This window comes from Fukomys damarensis, unplaced genomic scaffold (genome assembly GCF_012274545.1).
Source record: "Fukomys damarensis isolate Sample0158 unplaced genomic scaffold, DMR_v1.0_HiC HiC_scaffold_16, whole genome shotgun sequence".
In the NCBI taxonomy this organism is placed as follows: domain Eukaryota; kingdom Metazoa; phylum Chordata; class Mammalia; order Rodentia; family Bathyergidae; genus Fukomys; species Fukomys damarensis.
In genome coordinates this window covers 32,240,412-32,261,250 of record NW_022900928.1, presented here as the reverse complement: position 1 = coordinate 32,261,250, position 20,839 = coordinate 32,240,412, and the positions used below count along the sequence as shown (strand labels likewise).

General features: G+C 44.5%; 1 protein-coding gene across 1 annotated transcript in view; it reads left to right on the top strand.

The window, feature by feature from the left end:
- Tenm4 (teneurin transmembrane protein 4) overlaps positions 1 to 20,839 on the top strand; it is a 724,757-nt gene that overhangs the window by 203,532 nt on the left and 500,386 nt on the right. The window contains exon 3 of the mRNA XM_033763938.1: positions 12,680 to 12,784. Coding sequence (XP_033619829.1) covers positions 12,775 to 12,784 — 10 coding nt within the window. The 5' untranslated portion in view covers positions 12,680 to 12,774. The remainder of the gene's footprint in view (positions 1 to 12,679; positions 12,785 to 20,839) is intronic.

Below are 20,839 nucleotides of genomic sequence, written 5' to 3'. Positions count from 1 at the left end.
AAGATGCTGGGCCTTTGGCTAGGCCCTAAATCAAATGTGTACAGTAAAACACACATATAAGCTGATCCCATGTGTATGGTACAAAAGATTTGGCTCCTGGCTGCCAGAAAAGAGCCCTTGAGTTTAGAGCTACACTTTTCTAACTCCTCTCCATTCACATCTGCTTTTGATGCTTCTTTCAATCTGCCCAACTCACTGGGGCAGGGAAGAGATATGTGTGGCCTGAGGACACTCACTGCCAAACCTTGGCTAGAGTTTTAGCATGCTGCTTATACAACTTAGCACGAACAGAAATTAACTTTATTGCACAATTCTATATAATATAAATGAGGGAAAATACAGTAAAAAGGATGTCAAACTTGAAGAAAACTCTCAGCAGCTGGGAAGCTAGAAGAGGGTTAATATCTATTCAGTAAAGATCTGGTACAAATGATGAGGGTAAAGTTTTAGTACTCCAATAAATAAATTGGGAACAGACAAGGGCCAATTATACTAGAAGTTTATTAAGTGAATACACAGATGGGAAAACTATTTAGCTTCTCTAGTAACCCAAGAAATAAAAATTAGAGCAAAAAGCTAAATACCACTACGCCTAAATTAGTAAGGTTTTTCTCTTTTAAATTTTAATGGTTGAAGTACATGGAAGCAGTTATTGAAGAGGACCAATCCTTGGCAATCTGGCTCCCGGGCAGAAACATGGCAGAAGGACATGGTGCGAGGAAGCTGCTCGAGTCATGGAAACCAGGATGTAGAGCACAAGAGAGGGGCAGGGGGTATGTACACCCTCCAAAGGCCCCGGTGACACACCTCTTCCAACCAGGCCCACCTACTAATAGCACACTGAGCTAGCAACTCCTTAGTGGAGCAGTCCACTGATAAGCATAGCACCCCAGTGATCCAGTCACCTTTTAAAAGCTCCACCTCTGAATACACAAGCCTTTTTAAAATATTAAAATTTTTCCATTCCCCTTCTCCTTTCAACCCTTCTTCCCTTCCCTATCTACAAAATTTTAGCTTCCATATTTTTTCTTCCATATTCTCTCTCTCTCCTTCCCTCCCTCCCTCTCTCTCTCTCTCCTTCCCTCCCTCCCTCCCCCCTCCCCTCTCTCATCTTTTCTACAAAAGAAAGACCTTTGGGGAACATTTTAGACTGAAACTATAACAATAGGTAATATCAGATGTGGGAGCCCCGGGTGGCAATTAGGCTAGTGAGGACTGCACAGGACTGTGCCATGCAGCACATGGAGAAGCCAGGAATCTGTTCTGCTTGATGGATGTAGTGGCTTAGAAAAGGCTCTCAAGACGAGAGTTTTTGTGCTAGGCTCCGACTTCTTAGTGAGGTCTAGACAGGCAAGGGAAGGGATGGCATTTGGGCAAAGGAAATGGGAGAAGCCTAGACAAAAAGATCTGAAAAGTATGAGCATGCTTGGGAAATTGCAAGCAAGCAAAAGAAAAGGAGAGGAAGATGCGGGACTTGATGCTAGAGAGGTAGGTTGTGGCTAGACTCTGAGGACTTTGTTGTGTCCCACAGGACAGGAACACCAGTGACCATGGAGATACTGTGGTGGCCACAGACAATGTCTACCACAGCTACATACCCACTCTATTGACCAGTAACCCCAGCAGGGTACAGACACAACTGTGTTATGGTTAAAAACACGAGGGCCACTTCTCCTTGATCATCCATAAACTTAATCTTATAATTCAAAAAACAACATTAGACAAAGTCATACAAAAAACATTTTTCCCCAGAATGGGGCAGTGAACCCAGACCTGCACACTGAACTATATCCCCAGACCATTTTTGTTTTGCTTTGTTTTGTTTTTGAGACAGAGCCTTGATAAATTGCTATGTTGTCCAGGGTGGGCTCAAATTTGCAATGCTCCAGCTTCAGTCTCCCAGAGTGCTGGGACTACAGGTGTGCCCCCAACACACCATCCTCAGAAACCATTTTAGTACTTTGCTAAACTGTTAAGGCTATCAAAAAACAAGTCAGAAAAATTATCACAGCCAAGGGGTGCCTCCGTACATGTGATGACTAAATATAACATGGCATCTTGCATGGGATACCGCAACAAAAAGGTGAAAACTAAGGGGGAAAAGTGAATAAATCATGGATATTAGTTAACATGTCAATATTCATTAATGGTAACAAACTAACCATGTTAATGTAAGTTATTAATATGGCAAAAACCAGGCACAGGATATAAGGTAACTCTGTACTACCTTCACTCTTTTTTTCATAAATTTGTAACTTCTAAAATTTTTTATTTAAAAAAATGTAAAAGATATAACAAAAAATAGAAAAAAATAAAATGAGGAAACGTTTGTAACACCCAAATTTCCTTGGTTTTCCCATCTTTGGTAAGAATTTTCTTTTCTTTCTCCATCTCTCTTCCAACAATGTGTTCAGCCTCACCAAGGTAAAAATGGCACATGTGTCCACCTGGGTGGGCACAGGAGGGCTGAGCATGTGGGGGGGACATTCAGGTTGAGACTAAGCCTATGATGAAGCCTCAGCATTGGTTTTCTCCCTGGGATCAATGAGGTTTCCAGGGAGGTGAAGTATGTGGCAGTTCGTTAACAGCTTTGCTGTTCTGCACCCGGTGGTCCTCTCGGTTCCGGTGGGGGATATTGGTCTGGGACACTTGAGTCAGCTAATAAAAATCCACTTGTGATGAGGACTTGAGCAGAGGCAGAAAGCAAATGTGTCAGGGATCCCAGAGCTCCTGTCCTGACTGTGGGAAGCTGACCTGTGCTGTGAGACTGTGTGTGAGCCACCACCCAAGGGGCTCGTCCACAAGAACTTGCAAGGCTTTATCCCTTCATTTCTGTTTTTTTTGTTTTTTTTTTTCCTTTCCTTTGTCTCTTTTGAGTTCCAGACTGTCTGTCTGTTTTGGATACTACTTTTTTAACATCTACATGCTTTTTTACTAACAAAGGATGTCTTAGGTCTCAGCAGTCACTAAAATGTCTTCCTATTTTATTCCAGTGTCCCTATCTCCTCTCAGTAAAGAAAGACTTTCCCCACCCTTCTGAGATGAGAAGCATCAATGACAGCCCTTTGTTGTTGCAGGTGTCCACTATAGACACCTTGGGACACATAAGACCTAAACAAGCCACATCCCATGAAGACTCAAAAGTCTTTCTTGGTCTGTCTCAGTTTCATTAAATTCCTGGCTTTCTTGCTTTGAGGCAGGACACTCTGAGCTATCAGAGGATTCCAAAGTTTCACAGTGGAGCTACTCGGCATTCGTTGAATTAATTATTGTCCTTTCATTTCATTTACCACTGACAGCAAAAGAAATTCACATTCAAGTCACACACACACACACACACACACACACACACACACACACACACACAAGCAAAGACCTGAATGTGGGTCCTTCCCCTTCTCCCTCCAGGGCTTCCTCCCCAACCTCACAGAGGCTCCCCTAGCACATATTTCCGGATTTGACTGTTGTGGTCAGTTCTGTACAAACCTCCTAAGCATAGTCCATACCCTGAGAGTCTGTGCCGTCCCTGTACCGGAGCTGCACAGTAGCACTTCCACTTGTTGATTCTTTCCAGTACTTTTGTTAGCCCAATTCAAGGCAGGAAAAAGGGAACCACTCTAGGTCTTTCAATGAAGGGATTTAATATAGGAAATTGGCCACACAGTTGAAACAGCGAAGAAGCTAAGTACTGTGATACATACTGGACAGCCAATAGATCAGCAGCCACAGACAACCACTACCACTGATAAGCTGGAGAGACAACTAGAGGAGGTAATATGTCCAGATCCCGGAGACTGGGGTAAACTAGTGGGAGCTAGAACCATTTCAGAGGATGCCTAGCAGCGAAGGTTATGCAGCCACTGCTGGGTATATTGTCTAAGTCAAAACAAGAGAAGGAAGGAGACCCTGGCCACTCTCTTCTTACCTCCAACCTCTGTCAAGGTCTTTCATTGGAAAAACCGGCCCAGAATCCAGTTGCCAAGGGAACCTGAGAAAGGGGCAGTGTGGGGGGAATGAATCTGGGAGCAAACAGACAGTGAGTGGCACAATGTCCTTTTTGGGGGGTGGGAGTACCAGGGATTGAACTCGGGACCTTGCTCTTGCAAGGCAGTTAGCAGAACCACTGAACCAAATCCCTGGCCCCACAAAGTCCTTTTAGACTTCTTACCTGCACCCCTTTTGCTCAAGGCCAAATAGGCCCCCGTCCATTCCAGAAAACTCCTGCTTTTTTCTAATTTCTTTGATTAACGGCAGATTGAAGCCATCATGTTCTTCTTACAGTCTCCTGAAGAGGATAATGAGGGAAGAGCACAATTCTCCTTTACGTTGGGGAAAGGGCCATTAGTCTGTAACATGCTATCGTCATCAAGTCTTGCTCCTTTGTATAACTGCAGTTCTTATTCCTTTGGAGAAGAGAAAGGGCCCCTTTCTTCTGTAGGATCTTCCAGGCACTATGGTTCTGCTCATTCTTACAATGGAGGCAGCCTGGAGGCTAGATCATGCCTTGAACAATTATTTTCCGCTTTGTAAGACCAGACTCCTAACCCACATTCCACTATGCAGCCGCATTCTGCCTGCGAGAGCCTTGCTCACTGGTAATTCCAAAGGGCTGCTAAATTGCTTCAGGGGCCTTCATGTTTTGAGCTCCCCTCACCTTCACTCCTCTTTCTCCTCCTCAGCTAGCTGAAGACTTGCTACTGGTGGGAGCTCTGGACAGAGGTGGTTGTCGAAAGAAAAGTTCAAGAACAGAGCAGAGGACACAAAGGCTCCCAAGTTCATACAGTCAAGAAAATACCATAAAATGTGAGAAAGGATTGAGGCTAGGATAATTGTTTTGTTGTGAAACATTTCAGGGGGCCAGGGATGCAGTTGTGATTGGATTTGGAAAAAAGGCATAACTGTGTGAAAGAAAATCCTTTTCAGATTTTATTCTGGCTTTTACTGTATTAAAGAAAGCACCAAGGGGATTACATTGTGCAGGGGGCTATTTTAGCCAGGCAGGAGGGGTCTATTTCTACCCAGGACATATTAGGACAGCATTGGGCGGGGCGAGTTGCTTGGCCCTAAGAACCCAAGCTAGTAAATTCAGCATTGGAGCCATTCATGTTACTCCATTTTTTATTTTTAATGGCAGTGATAATTATTAAATAGCAATCACAGTATTAATTAAGATTTCTGGTTTAAGATGACAGAACTCCACAGACCCACCTACTCAGAACAGAATGGCCTCCCACCATTGCATAGAATTCAACAAGATGCTGAATCCACCAGCCTGAGAAGGCAGAGATGCAGTGGAATTGGGGTGGGAGCTTTGATTCTATAAAATCTGTTCTGTCCTGCAGCTCTGGTCTGCTTCTCTTAGGCTGTGTGCTTCTTTCTCTCACTGTAGAATAGCTTTTCTTAAGCAACAGAAACTTGTTAACTCACCATACTGGAGGCCAAAAGTCTTAATCTGATTGGTCAGTGGGGCCCTGCTTTCCCCAAAGGTGCTAGGGAAGGAACTGTCTCAGGCTTCTCTCTCTGCTTCTGGAAGGTTCTTGGCTTGTGACAGCATGACTCCAGTCTCCCCACTGTGTTCTCCCTGTGTGCACACATACCGCTGCCCAACTTTGCCCCTTTTTCTAGGGACATCAGCCATATTGCTTTAGGGCCCACTCTACTGACTTCATTTGACTGGAATACCTCTGTAAACACCCTATCTCCTTCAGGAGATAAAGGGAGTTTGGATTCCAGCATGTCTATTTTGAAGGACACAATTCACATCCACATGGCCACCTTCAGTGCTTAGGTTTTACATTTTATAATTTTTACTACTACTGGACATTACATTCTTTGTCACTTCCTGTTGTCAAAATTCCCAGGACAAAATTCTAATTTGTCCATCTTTGATTGAATGTTGTTCTCCTAAAGGGTATCAAGAGGGACCTGAAGTATGATTAACCCATCTTTGTTAGGAGGGTTCCTAAGCCCTGAACGAGTTGTTTGGCTGGAGGCAGAATTCTTTGCCCCTATTCCAATTTTCATGGAACTCATGCACCTTATCAGATCATCTGAGTACAAATCACCCTTCAAATTATAGTGACTTATAACAACCAAGAGTTCATTCTCTCTCATTGTCCATGTCCTCTGTAAGCAGTAGGGGCAGTGGGAGGGGGAGGGATTTCTATTCATTGTAGTTCGCCAGAGGCCATGAGAAACTGTCCCAATTGCCTAGCATTGTGCCAGTATGGGAAAAAAAAAAAGAGCACTAGAAGGTCTTGCATTGGCAATTAAATCTTCCTCATGGAAGTGTTACAGTTGTTACAACTGGAGGGCTGTAACTAGAAATATGGTGTGATCGGGGTATGTGATACCATTGTGTGCCTAAAAGATAAAGAGCCAGAAACTTGGCAAAGAGAACAGATGGCTCGCACAACCTCATGATGAAAGCAGTGAAAAGAGGGTTCTCAGGAGAGTGATATGCTCTGCTAGAATATGGAAGGGTGCTACCCAGGAGATCTAGGGCATCCCAGGCCAAAGAATGAAGACAAGAAAGATGACAGTGAGATGTTACAGACACTGGACCATGGAGGGTCTGAGGTGAGAGTGTCCAGCGGCTGAGCTAGAAAGGTGGCCAAGCTAGATTGTGAAGACAACTTCTTACCGTAAGAGGAGTTTTAATTTGGTCCCAAAGACCATAGGGGAACAATATGGGCTTTAAGCCAGTAAGAAGAGGTCAGATCGCAATTTAGGAATAGAACTGGTAGCATGATACTCTGTAGGAAGAAATCAAAGAGCCCTTGGACCTGGCAGAGTTTAGGTTATCCCAGGATGTGGTGATAGCATCAACCAGCCTGGTGACTGTTTGGTACAAGAATATAATTAGATGAGATGGACACAGCAAAAATGGCTTCTTGGAAATGCTGACAGTGGAAAGAGAGGATGCCTCCCTGGGCTGAGGACAAAGCCTAACAGCATCCTAGAGGTCTGAGAAGATTCTGGTGGTGAAAAACTAGAGTCTGTGGGCTGGGAATGCAGCTCAACGGTGCAGCATCTGCCTGGCAAGCACCAAGTCCCTGAGTTCGATTTCTGGTACCAAAAACACAAACAGAACTAGAGTCTGTGTATTTTCTCCTGCACTTTCAAATACCAGAATTTGTAGTGGTGTATTTGAAGACTTTCAAGGTGGACATTAGTTAAAGAAATGCAAGTTTCAAACAAACTGATAAAATTCTCCACAGATACCACAAACTTTATCGAATTGCCTTTAGCACTTGGGGCTATTGAGAACCAAAGCTTCCTATGAGACCATTCTTGTAGGCAGCATTCTTGCACAGTTATAAATAACAGTCTTTCTCTGGTATGAGCTCAGTATCTTTCCTCTCATTCCTGGGCATTCCTTGTGTGCTGATGCACCCACCCCACTGCTCAACTAGACTTTCTTACATCGCTGCAGTAGTACAGTTGTTTCAACTACTCCTGGTTCAGATTTTGGCAGCAAAACTGTGGAAGATTCCTGAGCCACAGTTTGCCGAGGCTATACTGAGAAGCCTTTATGGGTAGCAGAGGAAGAACAACAAGAGAATATTGAACGGAAAATGGGACTTAATTTGCAGATCAGAAAATGGCAAGTGAGGTCTACCCAGCTTTCCTGCACCAGCAAATACAACCTCACCACATGTTCAGACCTGGCTGGTTCACCCCACTGAGTACCTGCAAAAACCCTCTTCATTCCTTCGTGAATGAGGACACCCAGTTAAAAATTCATAGGAAGATTGCATAAAGCCATCTGCTGCCTTTATGTCCCCATGTGTACATTAAAGCTGTGCAGCTGCCCAACATGAACATTCCATTACCAGTGTAGCACAGGAGCTATTCTTCACAAGTCAGGGCAGAGAGATGAGTGGTGGGGGGCGCACACCCATGGGGATTTCCACCTGGGTCTGTACGCAAAGCGTCCCAGATTTTTCCACCCCACTAACATGCTCTGAAGGAAGTGCCATTCTGTACACGTGATTGAGTCTCTCGCTGAGACTTTGTGTGGGTGTGCCTGTGTGTGTTTTCTCTGCAATCTGAAAATTGGTCTTGGAGTCCACAAGCAGCAGCTGCAGCCGCCATAATTAAAATGAAACAAACTGCTTCTTTCCATCCGTAGAGACAAAAGCTTTTTAAAAAAGAAATCCGCATTGTAAATGAAGTCAGGAATGTGGTGGATCTTCTCTCCTCTCACTGTTTACTTGTAACAAGTTTTATGGCTTTGCTTTTCTTTGGAGTCAGGGAAGAGAAGAGAATTAACCTTCACTGAGTGAGCATTTACCCTGACCCCAGGCACCATGCTGGGTTGCCTGCACTGCACAAGAGAGAATTTGAATCCAGTTTAGATGCTTCTCATTATACCCACTTTCAGTATCGCGTTGGCCCCAGATCACTCACCCTGGTCAGATTCTGTCCAGAAAGCTGGGAGGATTGGCATTATTAAGATGTTATTGAATACGTTGGCACATATAATTGGCTTGGATTAGAAACCAAAGCTCTTAGCAAAGCAACAAGGTGAAGTATTTTGTGCTAATGATTTACATGATAATGAGATAGATTTCAGAGGATTGGATCTGTTCTTGAAGGTGTTACTTAAAGTCACTCTTCAAGCCAGACTGGGAATAGAAAATCCCACAAGAGCTACAGACTCTGTGGTTTGTTTGGATCTCAAGGAAGCCAGTGTGGAATGAGACAACACTATAGCATTAGGAATTGGAAGGCAGCGGTCACTCTCCAAGGAGCTCCTATCCTGCTGGAAAGAAAGATATGAAGACAAGTAATTGCTAGACACTAGTCATAAAGAGCAGGGTCAAGGGCATAAACAACTTGCTATAGGTTTAGATTTTTCTTCTCCCAACATTCATTTCTTCAGTTGGTAACTTTGTGAGGAGTACAGCAACCTCAATGACAAAAACGAATATCCAGAATGTCGACTATCAAATGACCAGAAGGAATTATCACACTGTGCTTTACTGTGTATGTACTCTGGGTCTGGTACTTACTTACTTTCTGTAAACCATTATTTCATTCCCATTTACTAATAAGGAGACATAAGAAGCTGAGTGGTTTGTCCCAGGCTGAGGTGTCACTCAGACCTGCTCAGTTTTCTCTTGCCCCTATACTGGGCTTCCTCTCTGACAATGTGTACCCTTGATTGTCAAGTATATAGCACAGCTATAGTCATGCTCCATGTTTATAATGAGGAAATCTGTTTTTTACTCAAGAAAAAAAAAAAAGGAAAGGAAACCTGAAGCTTTAACTGTCAGTGTCTTGGTGGTGTGATTCACAATCATCACCTCCAACCTGCAGGTGCAGAGATCCAGATGCAGTGCTTTGAGAGTGCACTGGGGACCCCTCCCTAAATAGCGAGGTCAGCCTCTGGCTGAAGGTCTGTGGTCTGTCAGAGAAATGCTGGCTTTCTTCTTGATGTCATGCAACATGGATGTTAACCCCACAGGTTCATTTATATCCAAAGGACATCCTTCTGGGTCCCTGAGTGCCCCCTGTTCATGGCTTAGCTGAGATGGGAACTGTGAAGGTGAGTTCTCCTCACCAGAGAAGAGGATAGTTTCCTGAACTTTTGAGATATTCTGCAAAGAACTATATTCGGTACTGTTTGGGACCCAACTCCAGGAGTGTCGTACTGTCTCTATGGGTGTTTGCTTTGGGAGAAGGCAAGGCAAGCCCAATGCTACGTGCTAATCCCACCCAGGCTCTCCTCAGGGAAGCCCAGAACTGATCACACTGCATACAGAGCAGGAAGGTGATGCCCTAAGAACAGAAGGCAGGTGTGAAGGGTGAACAGATGTCAAGTTCATGGTCACAGTGTGATTTATGGTTCACCTAAAAAGAAAAGAGCAGGGTTCAGATCTTGTCTCCATTGCTTCCTGGCTGGGGGATTAGAGACAAGCAGCTTAGCATTTCCAAAGCTGCCTTTCCTCATCAGAAAGTCAGAAAAGATAATGTTCAATAAGATCAGAGCCCCTGACAGCCTCTTCATGCCTACCTAGCACAGGATCAGGCGCTTACTGCCCCTAAGGCTTTTCCTCTCAATTCCTACTGAGCAAGGCTTGCCAACTTCGGCTTCCTATAGCAGATCTCCAGTTATGCCATGTCTCTGTTCAACAGCCCTCAGTGACTACCTATTACTAACTAATGGTCATTCTCAGACCTGACCCTCAGGACTTTCCTATTGAAGCTCTCAGTCCATCACTGCTATGTCCTTTACTTTCCTGTACATGGCTCACAAACTGGAATGTGAACACACTTAACCCTTTGCTATGCTTTCTTCTCCATGCTTTTATTCCCTCATGTGGAGTGCCCTAACCACACTGAATGCCACCAGTGGTGCAAGGCCAAGCATAACCAATACACTGTCCAGTAAGTCCTTCCTGAGTTGTCAACAAGATGGTGTCTCCATCCACTGTCTTGTACTAGACTTTATCTGTATCTCTGTTATAAACTGCCAGTTCTACTAGTTCTTTGTCACCATGCCTTGTTTTCTTTGATAGCTTATGAGCTTTCTGCAGGAAGGATTTGTTTCTGAGTCCTCAGTATATCCTGCACAACACCCAACACTCATGAATGAATGAATGAATGCCATAATTCCTTCCTCACCAGATTCTCCCTTAGTGGAGTGCTGGCACATACATACTTCTAACACATTTCAGTAACCCATGAGTATTTGGGTTTTATTACCATCCATCATAATGCTTATTGCAGGTACTTTGAAATAGAGGGAATCTGGAGGTAAGAACTGAAGGAAACGATCAGAAAAGGAGTTGAAGTTTTCCCAGAAGCCATAGCCAAGACGAAGATGGAAGAAAAGTAAAATTCTATAGTTTTGCAGCTTCTTCTAGGGGTTGGGGGGTGAGGTGCAGGTGAGAAGCCCACACACAAAACTCACTTGAAGCTCTGGGATGTGAAGTGGAATTTCATGACCTGGCCAACATTTCCCTCAAGATCAAATATCCAAGTTGCTGGCTATGACAAGGATCCCAGCAAGACCCCTGGGGGCAAAGCCAACAGATCTAGGTCCTAGGCACAAGAGAAAGACCTGTCACTTTGCCTGTGGAGCAGTTGCCTGTTCTCTTTCAAACTTGGGGGATGAACTCCTAATGAACAAGGCATGGTAATCAGAAATTAAAGGTACCATACCCATTATTGCTCATTTGAGATTCTCAAATAATAGTTTTATCCTAATTAATGCACTATATTTTTCTCGAGTACAATACAAATTATAAGGACTTTTCTAGGTTTTCTTCTTGTCTTTGTCTCATGACTGTCCCAGCCCATTAGCTCTTCTGCCCCAGAGTGTTCAAGACCTGACCCCTGAGGGCAGAGAAGGGAGCCAGCACTGGTGATAAATGTGCCTGCCTAATAGAGTTACTCCTTGTTTAGAATAATGAGAATTTACAATAAAGAAACACATGAAGTACAGGTGAAGCTAGCAAAATTTCACACTTAGAAGAAATTTTTTAATGAGGATTACTAGTAATTCCTAAGCTGATAACAGACAATAATCAAATGGTAATGACTTCTTAGCTAAATTTCTAGGTCTGTTTGCCAAATGTGTATTCAGGGAACTTTTCAGATAATGAATCACATGCGCGCACGCTCATACACACACACACACACACACACACACACACACACACGCACACACACACACACATGCACGCACGCACGCACAGAACCTCAGATAACTAAGAATATCTTTCATGCCCTAGTCTGTTGCCTGTGGGTCTTTTGTACAAGAAGGCATATTGTGTATTAATGGTGGTACCAGGAAAGTGTGTGGACCTTGAATTTTTGAAATGAATGACCTAAGACAAACAATTTAAAAATTTTGAGCCTCTCCTGACCCTTCTTTTGAGGGGGATAGATTCTGATACTATGTTTATTTGACAAGCCTTTATTGTATAAAGACATCCCCTTGTATGTCAATGATACTGCAGTGAGTCAAATTCATAGTTGTAGACTTCTAGGGACAGGAAGGATCCAATGCGTTGCCCAATTCACTGTTTTCCTCCTTCAGATGAGGAACTGAGGCTCAAAGAGGAGGTGATTTGCCAAAAGCTGTAGTAGGCAGGAGGACCAGAACAGAACTCAGCTGTGTGAAGAACCCTGCCCAGGTGACGTCAGTACTCTGCATGGTGCATCACGGGGAATCCTGGCCATTTCACAGGGTCAGTCCTCGTATCCAAGAGAGTAAAAGTGACTTGCTTGTCCCTGGGTCTCTGCACCATGGCCCACACCCCCTTCACCCTCATCACAGCACACAATCAACTCTTTATTCATCAAATACTCAGCCCCTACTCTTCTCCAAGCCCCACACTGTGCACCTGGTTGCACAGAGGCTTGGTCTGCATTCCTTGCCCTTGAGAAAACACACAGGCAAGTGATGACTGTAAGATAAGACCGTTAGTCCCACTGCAAGAGATTCAGAAAGGAGGAAGGCACACCTGAGCCTCTCAGTGAGGCTGCAGAGAGGATAAATTTGTGTGGGGTTTGCTGGGAACTTAGAGCCTCACTTGCTTCTCTTTGTTACTATGGACCATTTCTCTGTTGATATTCATAGATAATGACTACCAGAGAGGCCCATGAGGAAATGTTGGGGGCATCTTGTTATCTGAGTCAGTCCACTCTTTGTTCTCTGCTTCAGCAGAAAGGATCCCTCCCTGTCCTCCAAGATCTGATGGCCGTGGAGAGAGTGCTGCAGGGCCCGTGGATGCTGTTGACTTTTCTGATCATGCTGACATGGAGCCAGGTTAGTCCCCTCATCTGCCCTGATTTTCAGGCACCAATTGCAAACCTGTGGCCCTTGATGAGAAATGCATCTTAGAATCTGAAAACATTTGTCTGGAGGCTGTTGCCCCTAGGCAGCATAAAAAGTGGAGGTCAGGCAAGAATGGCAGTGGACTTCTCAGGGACCAGGTGCAGAGGAAGACTGGTAGGGGGCAAAGGCTGCCAGAAACCAAGCGGGTAGCCATCACTGTAGGGCAGAATGGCAGCAATCTGCTGTCCATCAACGGTGTAGTGGGGTGATAGCAGCAGGGAGACAGAATTAGATCCAGGACTACAGAGCCAGTGATGGCCATCAGGGCCACTCTAGGGTCCATGAAACCAGAATGAAGGACCTGAAGCTAATGTTGAGATCAGAGTACATTTGAGAAAGGAGTGGAAAGAAGTGAGTGAGAGGCTGTGGGGAGGAAAGTGGTTCAGGGGCCAGAGGGCTCTCTGGAAGCTTTTCTTCATATCTATGTATAATAGCAAAAATCAAAATAGTAGGAAACCCCCGGATTGTTTGGGGAAAGACGAACAATGTTTCCAGCGAGAATGAAGGTGGCCCAGAGAGGGATGGAATTCCAAGTGGAGACTGGCCACAGTGAAGGAGGCTAAGGAAGCAGAGGAAGGAAAAGGGAGAGAGAACTGGGTAAGAGACCTACTGTGCACTTGCTTGTGCCAAGTCCTGTTTCTTATCCTCTGAGCAATCTTGCAAGGTGAAGTATGAGTCTTGTTAGAATATGTTATGCTGCAGTAATACATTAATTCCAGAATCTCAGTGGCTTCACCCAGCAAATTTATATTACTTACACAGGCTATAGGTCTAACCCAGATATGTGAAGAGCTCTGCTCTGCTTAGGGACTCAGGGACCAGGCCGATGAAAGCTCTGCTCTATTATAAATGTATCACCTGGAATTCATGGCCACCATGGTCTCTGCAACAGAGGAAGAAATAGCTGGAAGATGTTGGCTGTCAAATGCTTCCATCTAGATGTGATACACAGCCCACTGGCCCAAACTAGTCTTTGTGAACCCTATCTGATTTCTAGAGCGCTGGGGGATGTGCGAAAGACATGCGTATTCTATGAGCCTACCTATCCTTGCCAGGGTACATATTATTATTATTACCTTTTTAGTCCGGAACTGAGGCTCCGAAACATTAACTTTCTTGTCCAAGGTCTCACAACTAAGAACCGCTGAGGCCTGGACCTTATATCACCCCTACTTCAATCGCTGATCTGTTCCACAGTCACAATGAATAGTTACCACAGGCCAGCAAAGCACAAAAGTAAAGGTACCTCTGCTATCCGCCTGAAGTTGTGCAACTTCACACTGAGATAGACGAATGTCCCACATGGGGGTAGATGGTTCTCTATTTTATGTTGCTCCTTCCTAGATCCTCTAAGACTTTTAGCTTTTCATGGAGAGGGACAGGTAAAACGGGGTCGTGTTTACTGAGGCACTGGGCAGAGGACCTGATGGATACAACTCACTTAACTCCCACGGCCTCATGAGGCAGTTGTAAGATAAGAAAATGGAGTGTGGTGCAGCAAAGTGAGGGGAAAGCTGAAGGCCCCCTTCATTCCCATCCAGGCTCATGGGCAATCATGACTTGAAAGTTAAAATAAATCTGCAACCCAGGAGATGTGGTCTCTTCCTCTCATATTTAGTCCTTGTCTGACTTTTTAGCCCCCACCCCTGGTTCCCTAATGTCCTACGTGTGTCCCACCTGTGGGGAACCTCTAGGAGCCCAGTGAGAGGCTTGTCCATCCGCATGTTGGTGCTACCCACAGAGCTGGGCTTGAGTGAGGCTTGCTGAACTCATCCAAACCAAGGAAGGGAGAGGAAACATTTTTGCAAAACTATTAGATAGAAGGATCCAAGTCTGACAGGATGGGGCTAAATCTCAGCCTTGGCATGGACAGGTTCTTCTCTCTAGACGTTCTGGGGAATGTTGGAACAACATACATATTTGATATCTTTTCTCTCTTAATTCATCTCCCATCATTCTGCCCACAGAGTGCCCATCACTCTGTGCTGTGTTGATACTGACCAATCACTTCTCTCCCTTCTCTAGCTCCTCCTCTGTCCCTACACTGGTCCCAGCCACCACCTCAGTCTTGTATTATGGCAACAGTTCTGCTGCTTCTTCCCCTCTGCCATTTCATGAGGATGCACCTGTCAAAGCATCTCCCAGGTCACATCACTCCCATCTCAGAACCCTCCCGGGTCTCCCCATCTTAAGGCCCTTCCACTTCTACCACGATTTACAGGTTGCACCTTTCCTTCCTACCATGTCCCACCAGGGCCTCTTTACTGTTCCGTAAACCATAAACACACTCCCGTTTCAGGGCACAAAGCACGGAGCCTTTTCCAGTCTTAGGGAAAACTTTTCCAGCTGAGGAGCAGCAGCAAAGAGACTGGAAATCACCATCCAAGTGAGCAGAGCACAGTTAGGCTAAAAGGTCAAAGCAATGGCAAGGAGTATGGTGGAGCAAGGGCAGGACCTTCCTGACTCCCTTGTGAGAGAATGGTCCTCCTAGCCCAGGTCTTCCTGAGACTCTTTTCTGTTTGAACTTTTGTACTTAGCATTTATCCACGTGGTACATTACTAGATAAGTTTGTCTATTTCTCACCTCTCCCATTGAAAACAAATTCCACAAGGGCAGGGACTTACTTTGTGCTGTTCCCTGCAGTGCCCTCATGCCTGGCACATGCAGGGTCCAGGTTGAGTAAGAGAATGAATGAACAAATAATTGAACACTGGATTTCACTGTTACTCGTTGCATGCTGTGCTCTCTTCCTGGACTGTCCCTGCTCTCTTGGGCTGCGCTGAGTGGACCAGAGCTCCATCTGGATTTGCAGCTCAAGGCCCCCTTTCCTCCCCCACTGTGTGTCCCCTTTGCCCCACTGTCAAGTGGCAGGAGTTCTTGTTGCCAGCTCTGCCTCCTCCTGTATAACACCTGCCTAGGAGATCAGGAAAAGGAGACAAATGGGACACTAATGACATTCAGAGAGAAAACTAAGTCAGGAGGTATTGCAAACACCATGGAGGAGGGAGATGTGATTTAAGAGCATCTCTCCTGGGTGGGGAAGCGACCAACAGGTATAAACAATCAGGCTCAAACAGGCCTGTCCCTGGCCTAGCCCTATACCCACCCATGGGTGCTCTAGGAGCTTCACTTTACAAATCTTTGCAATTGGCTTTGGAATTGATCAACTCATTTATTCATACCTTCCCAACCCTTTGCTAGAAAACACTGGACTGGGTTAGTGATTTAAAATTAATTAATTAATGAAGACCAAAAATCTGTAATGCAGATATTAAGGCAGAAAGTAAGGAAGGAGAGAAGAAAAAGAGATTATCAGGCCACTCAGAAGAGGAGTTTCTGGGAAAGAGATTGCAAACCAGTGCCTTGAGGACAGGACAGCCAGTATGACAAGCTAGGGGGGAGGCATAGACCTTCAGCAGTGGAAAAGCTTTGGTCAAATAATAGTGATGATAGTGTTTCAGACACTTTTAGATCTACTGCCAACCACTTTGGTTATAGGCATTGACACGTCCATGCCAAAGACTCCACAGAGAGTTTCCCTCAGTATCTCATTAAATACACTCAGCACTCTGTAAGGTAGTCTCTTAACCCTCATGAGGCTACTGAGGCCCAGAGACACTGAGTTCTCTCTTTAACAGGTAATGCTGGGACAACTGCATAGCCACATAGAAGCATGAAGTTGGATGCTTCCTCTTACTGTGTAGAAAAATTAACTCAAAATGAACTAACTGTCAACCCAAATCTAAGGGCTAAAATTATAAACCCTTAGGAAAAAAGCATACACATAAATATTCATGACCTTGGATTAAGTATTGGTATGGCATTTATAGAAATGAAGAGGGAGAATAAAGTAGATAAACTGGACTTCTTCAAAATTAAAAAGTTTTGTGCTTCAGAGAACATCATCGAAGTGAAAAAGCAGCCACAAAATGGGAGAAAATATTTGTAAATCACATATCTATTCAGGCACATGTATCCATAATGTATAAAGAACATGGCTCAGCAACAGGAGGATAAACAGTATAACTTAAAAATGGACAAAGAATTTGAAAAGACAGTTATCTGGAAAATACAGAAATGGCCAGGACACACACTTTTTAAAGTGTTCGACATCTTTAGCAAACAGGGAAAATGCAAATCAGAGACTGAGTTATTTGTGAGGCCCAGTTTTTCTGCCATGAAAGCCCCTTGACGATATAACTCTCTGAGGCTGAAGAAGAGATTACCCCTGAGGGACTGGGAGCAGGGCTTTCCTAACCCCCTTGTGAGGTGGGAGGAGTGGTCTGCCACCGAAGGTTTTCACAGGAAAGTGGAACGATAGTGACCAGGAAATGTTAGGTTTAGACAGAAGCCTTCAGCTAGGACTAGGCTACTCAGAGGCCTTTTCCCCAGTAAATGGTAGAAGTTGCTAAAGAGTACACTGTTCCCCATTCCCTTTTTCAGAACCTGTCCCAAAGCAGCAAGTTCTCTAGTTTCAGGCCACTGGTTTACTCTCCAATAATATTGAAAAACCCAAAGGGATTTATATGGATTGTTTCTGTATTGAGTTTTGTCACACAGTAATTAGCACTGAAAACCATATTAAAACTCTAATTTGCAACTTATTTAACACAAAACAGTAAGTCTTTCCATTAATATTAATACTACACTTCTATGAAAACTGATTTTTCCAAAAAAGGAGAAATGGAGTAACATCATTACACAAGTTGGTAACTTTCTTTACTGATTGGCCTACTAGATATGCACCTGCTTCTGGATTATCAGGAAACCTCCACTGAGTAATTGATATCATGGTATTATTACAAATAGCTTTGACCTCACTGACCTTCTGAAAGGGTCCTAGAGACTCACAGGGATCCTGGTGCACACTTTGAAAACTCTGGGTACAGGGGTGAGATTCCAACTGCAGACTTCCACCCGGAATGGGAGGGAATCTCTGTGAATCTGGGAGACAGGAAGAGAAGCAGGAGCAGTCTCGGTGGAGAAGTGACAGGATTTCTCCTGGAAGGAAGCCTGGCTGTCCTAAGGAGACCCTGGCCTTAGCACCTGATATTCTCCTACCCTGTCCCAGCCCATTTACTGAAAGTCTCCTCATGCTTTAAGGTGGAATTGGAAAGCCTTCTGTGCCACATTTATCATCCTCAGGGATGAGTGAAGCTCCCTTCTGCATCCAGCACCTGGTGGGTGCCACTAGGATGAGCATTTAGGCAGCAGAGTAGTTGGAGAGAAGGTTTCCAGAGGTTAAGGCTTGTTGGAGGAAAGTTTGGGATCGGGGGAGGGGGTTAGGACTTTTTGTGATTGTTGCATAAGAAGTGAAAAGCCATTGAAGATTTTTGCTAAGCATCTCCTTGATTATATACAAATGTATATACAAGGAACAAGCAGATAAAGGCTGTCCACTGTTAATTCTAATTCATTAGCAAATAAAGTGATAAGGTGATGTCTGGTATCCAGAACAGAAGGGAAAGTGAGAAAAAGCAGGCAAGAAACTAGCAGCTAGTTGGGTGTTCACCATATGCCAGGCATTGACCGTGTTATCTTACTAACATGGGAGAAAGGTGGTATTCTCCCAATTTACAGATGAATAAACTGAGACTTTCTCTTCCTAATAAGGATAAATCGTAAGTGGCAGCATTGAGATTCAAGCTCCAAACTCAAGTCAGTCTGCCTATAGAATCTCCACATCTGCTTTTCTTACTACTTACAAGAGCTTGGTGTCTCTGGTTTGGCCTTGAGTGTTTACTGCTATGCCCTGCTCTTTTTAAAAATATATTTCTGGCATATTTTTCCAGGCACACTTTTCACCTCTTGGAAAGTTTAACAGAACACCAATAGTGCTTCTTCATTCTACGCTTTGGGGTCTACCGTGGTGGCTTCTACTTACACAGCAATCAGGAAGCTCCACTTTGGTATCGCATACTTTTCACTGAAGACAAGACCACAAGTAAATGCTAGTTATTATTAACAAGAGCTGCTAGTGATCTATAAATTCCTTAGTAGTCAGATCCTGCCAGAAGTATCTATCTTGGCAGTGATGGAAACATGAGATGTTGACGATATTAACATATTTTTCTTAGGGTTAGTTTGGAGAAATAATACAAAATGGAACATTCTAGTTCCTCATAAGGCCATATAAGCCTTATGAGGCTAAGAATGTACTGCCACATATGGTGCTGATGATGTCAGCTAATGTGAGAATAAATGGACATTTCTAACTCTTCTACAGGTTAATATCTGTACTATGCTCATTTATGTTTTATCTCATTATGAAAACCTTTGTGTTTTGACTCTATGAGATAGGAATGCAGTCTTTCTATTTTTAAGGGACATATAGCTATGACCTGATGGAGCTGAGGTTTGGAGTCAGATCTGCTTGGGTCATCCTTTGGACACACCACAGCGTCCTCTATATGGGAGAAAATGTTGAGTCTGGTCGTGGCAGGAGCCTTGCTCTGGCTCTGAGATCTAGTCACCAGCAGCAGCAATGCTACAGTGGCCTGACAGGCTCGCCCTGCTTTCAGACCATGTCCATGTTTCAAGGCTGCTTTCCCTCCCTGAGTTTGCACTCCAGAGTACTAAGCATACCCATCACCCTCCCGTGGCACCATCATCTTCCAGCACTCAGCATTTTCTTAATTATAATCTTCCTGGACTAAATGAACACATGGATATCCTTAGGGAGGAGGAGGGAGCAGTTAACCTGAGTTGAATTCCCAAAGGAGTCAGATGGAACCTTAAACCCCTGGGTTCCTTGCTTGCTTGACTGAGGAACCCTGTGAAGGAAACACTTCTGGTGCCCGCCTCCTGTGCTTTGGGAAGCAATAATGAGGCAGTAGATAGAGAAGCCAGGTGTAGAGTGCTGCCCTTCCCAGAGGCCTGCCAGGGTTGGGGTTAGCAGAGGGAGGCCAACCACGGCTACAGATGGGATAGCCTTTCTGAGACCCCGTAATGTGATCCTCATTTTTCTTCCCCATGTCTACAGAGAAATACTGCTACACAGTCCAACATGTGCAATGAAAATGATCACAGAGCCAGTTAGCTATTTCCAAGCTGAATCCCTAGTTTATTTCCAGATGGGAAGGTTAGTGTCATTACCTTTCGTGGATTCAATCACCACATCGCAGGTCTTGCTTCCTGTTGATGAGTGAATCTTCAGCTGCACACCTCAGCAGCCTGTTTAGCCAAGATGCTGAGGTAATGGCTTAGAGGCCTATTTCCCAGGCTGTGGACCTCTGGATTGCCTGTGGATTGACTGGACTTACCCATTGCAAAACAAATGTACTTAGATGTCTTCCTCCTTCCATTGCTTCCCAATATTTCCCTAGTAGAAACGAGCTGCTAGTCAACAAGAGGCACAGAGTTCTTAGCCTCTTTGGGTTCTAACCATAGTAGAAAAGGCAAATGTGCAAAACACACTCCAGGAGTGAGAAGAGGCTATTAGATGTCAGCCACTGGGTAGGCATTTCACAGTCCATTTAACCCTTACAACTATCCAGTGAAGTAACTGTTGTTATTTCTAATTCACAGATGGGCCCTTGGAGCTCAGAGAGGGTCAATGGCTTTAAGTCATATGGCTTGGAAGTGGGGGAAGCTAGAATATTTGCCCCTCACTTCATTTATTCCACAAACATTTACTGAGTATCTGTGTTAGCTTCTGGGATACAGGGATGCATAAGTCACAATCCTTCCATTTATGGACAAGGACTTTTCATGGATGGTGACCACACACTGTGACACTGCTTTAGCAGAATAAAGCTAGTTGTAAAGGGAACCAACCCAAACTTGGGTGGGTGTGACCAGACAGGCTTCCCAAAGGAAGTGGCCAAGACAGACAGAAGGTAAGAGTCTAGAAACAGGGAGATCACACATTGCTAACCCCCCAAAGAAAACATTAACAGTCAGAGAAATGGTCCAGCTGATTTTCATTTCCTGGTCTTTGGCTGTGGGTGGGCATTCCCCTCTCTTCATCCAGGAACCACTTTGAG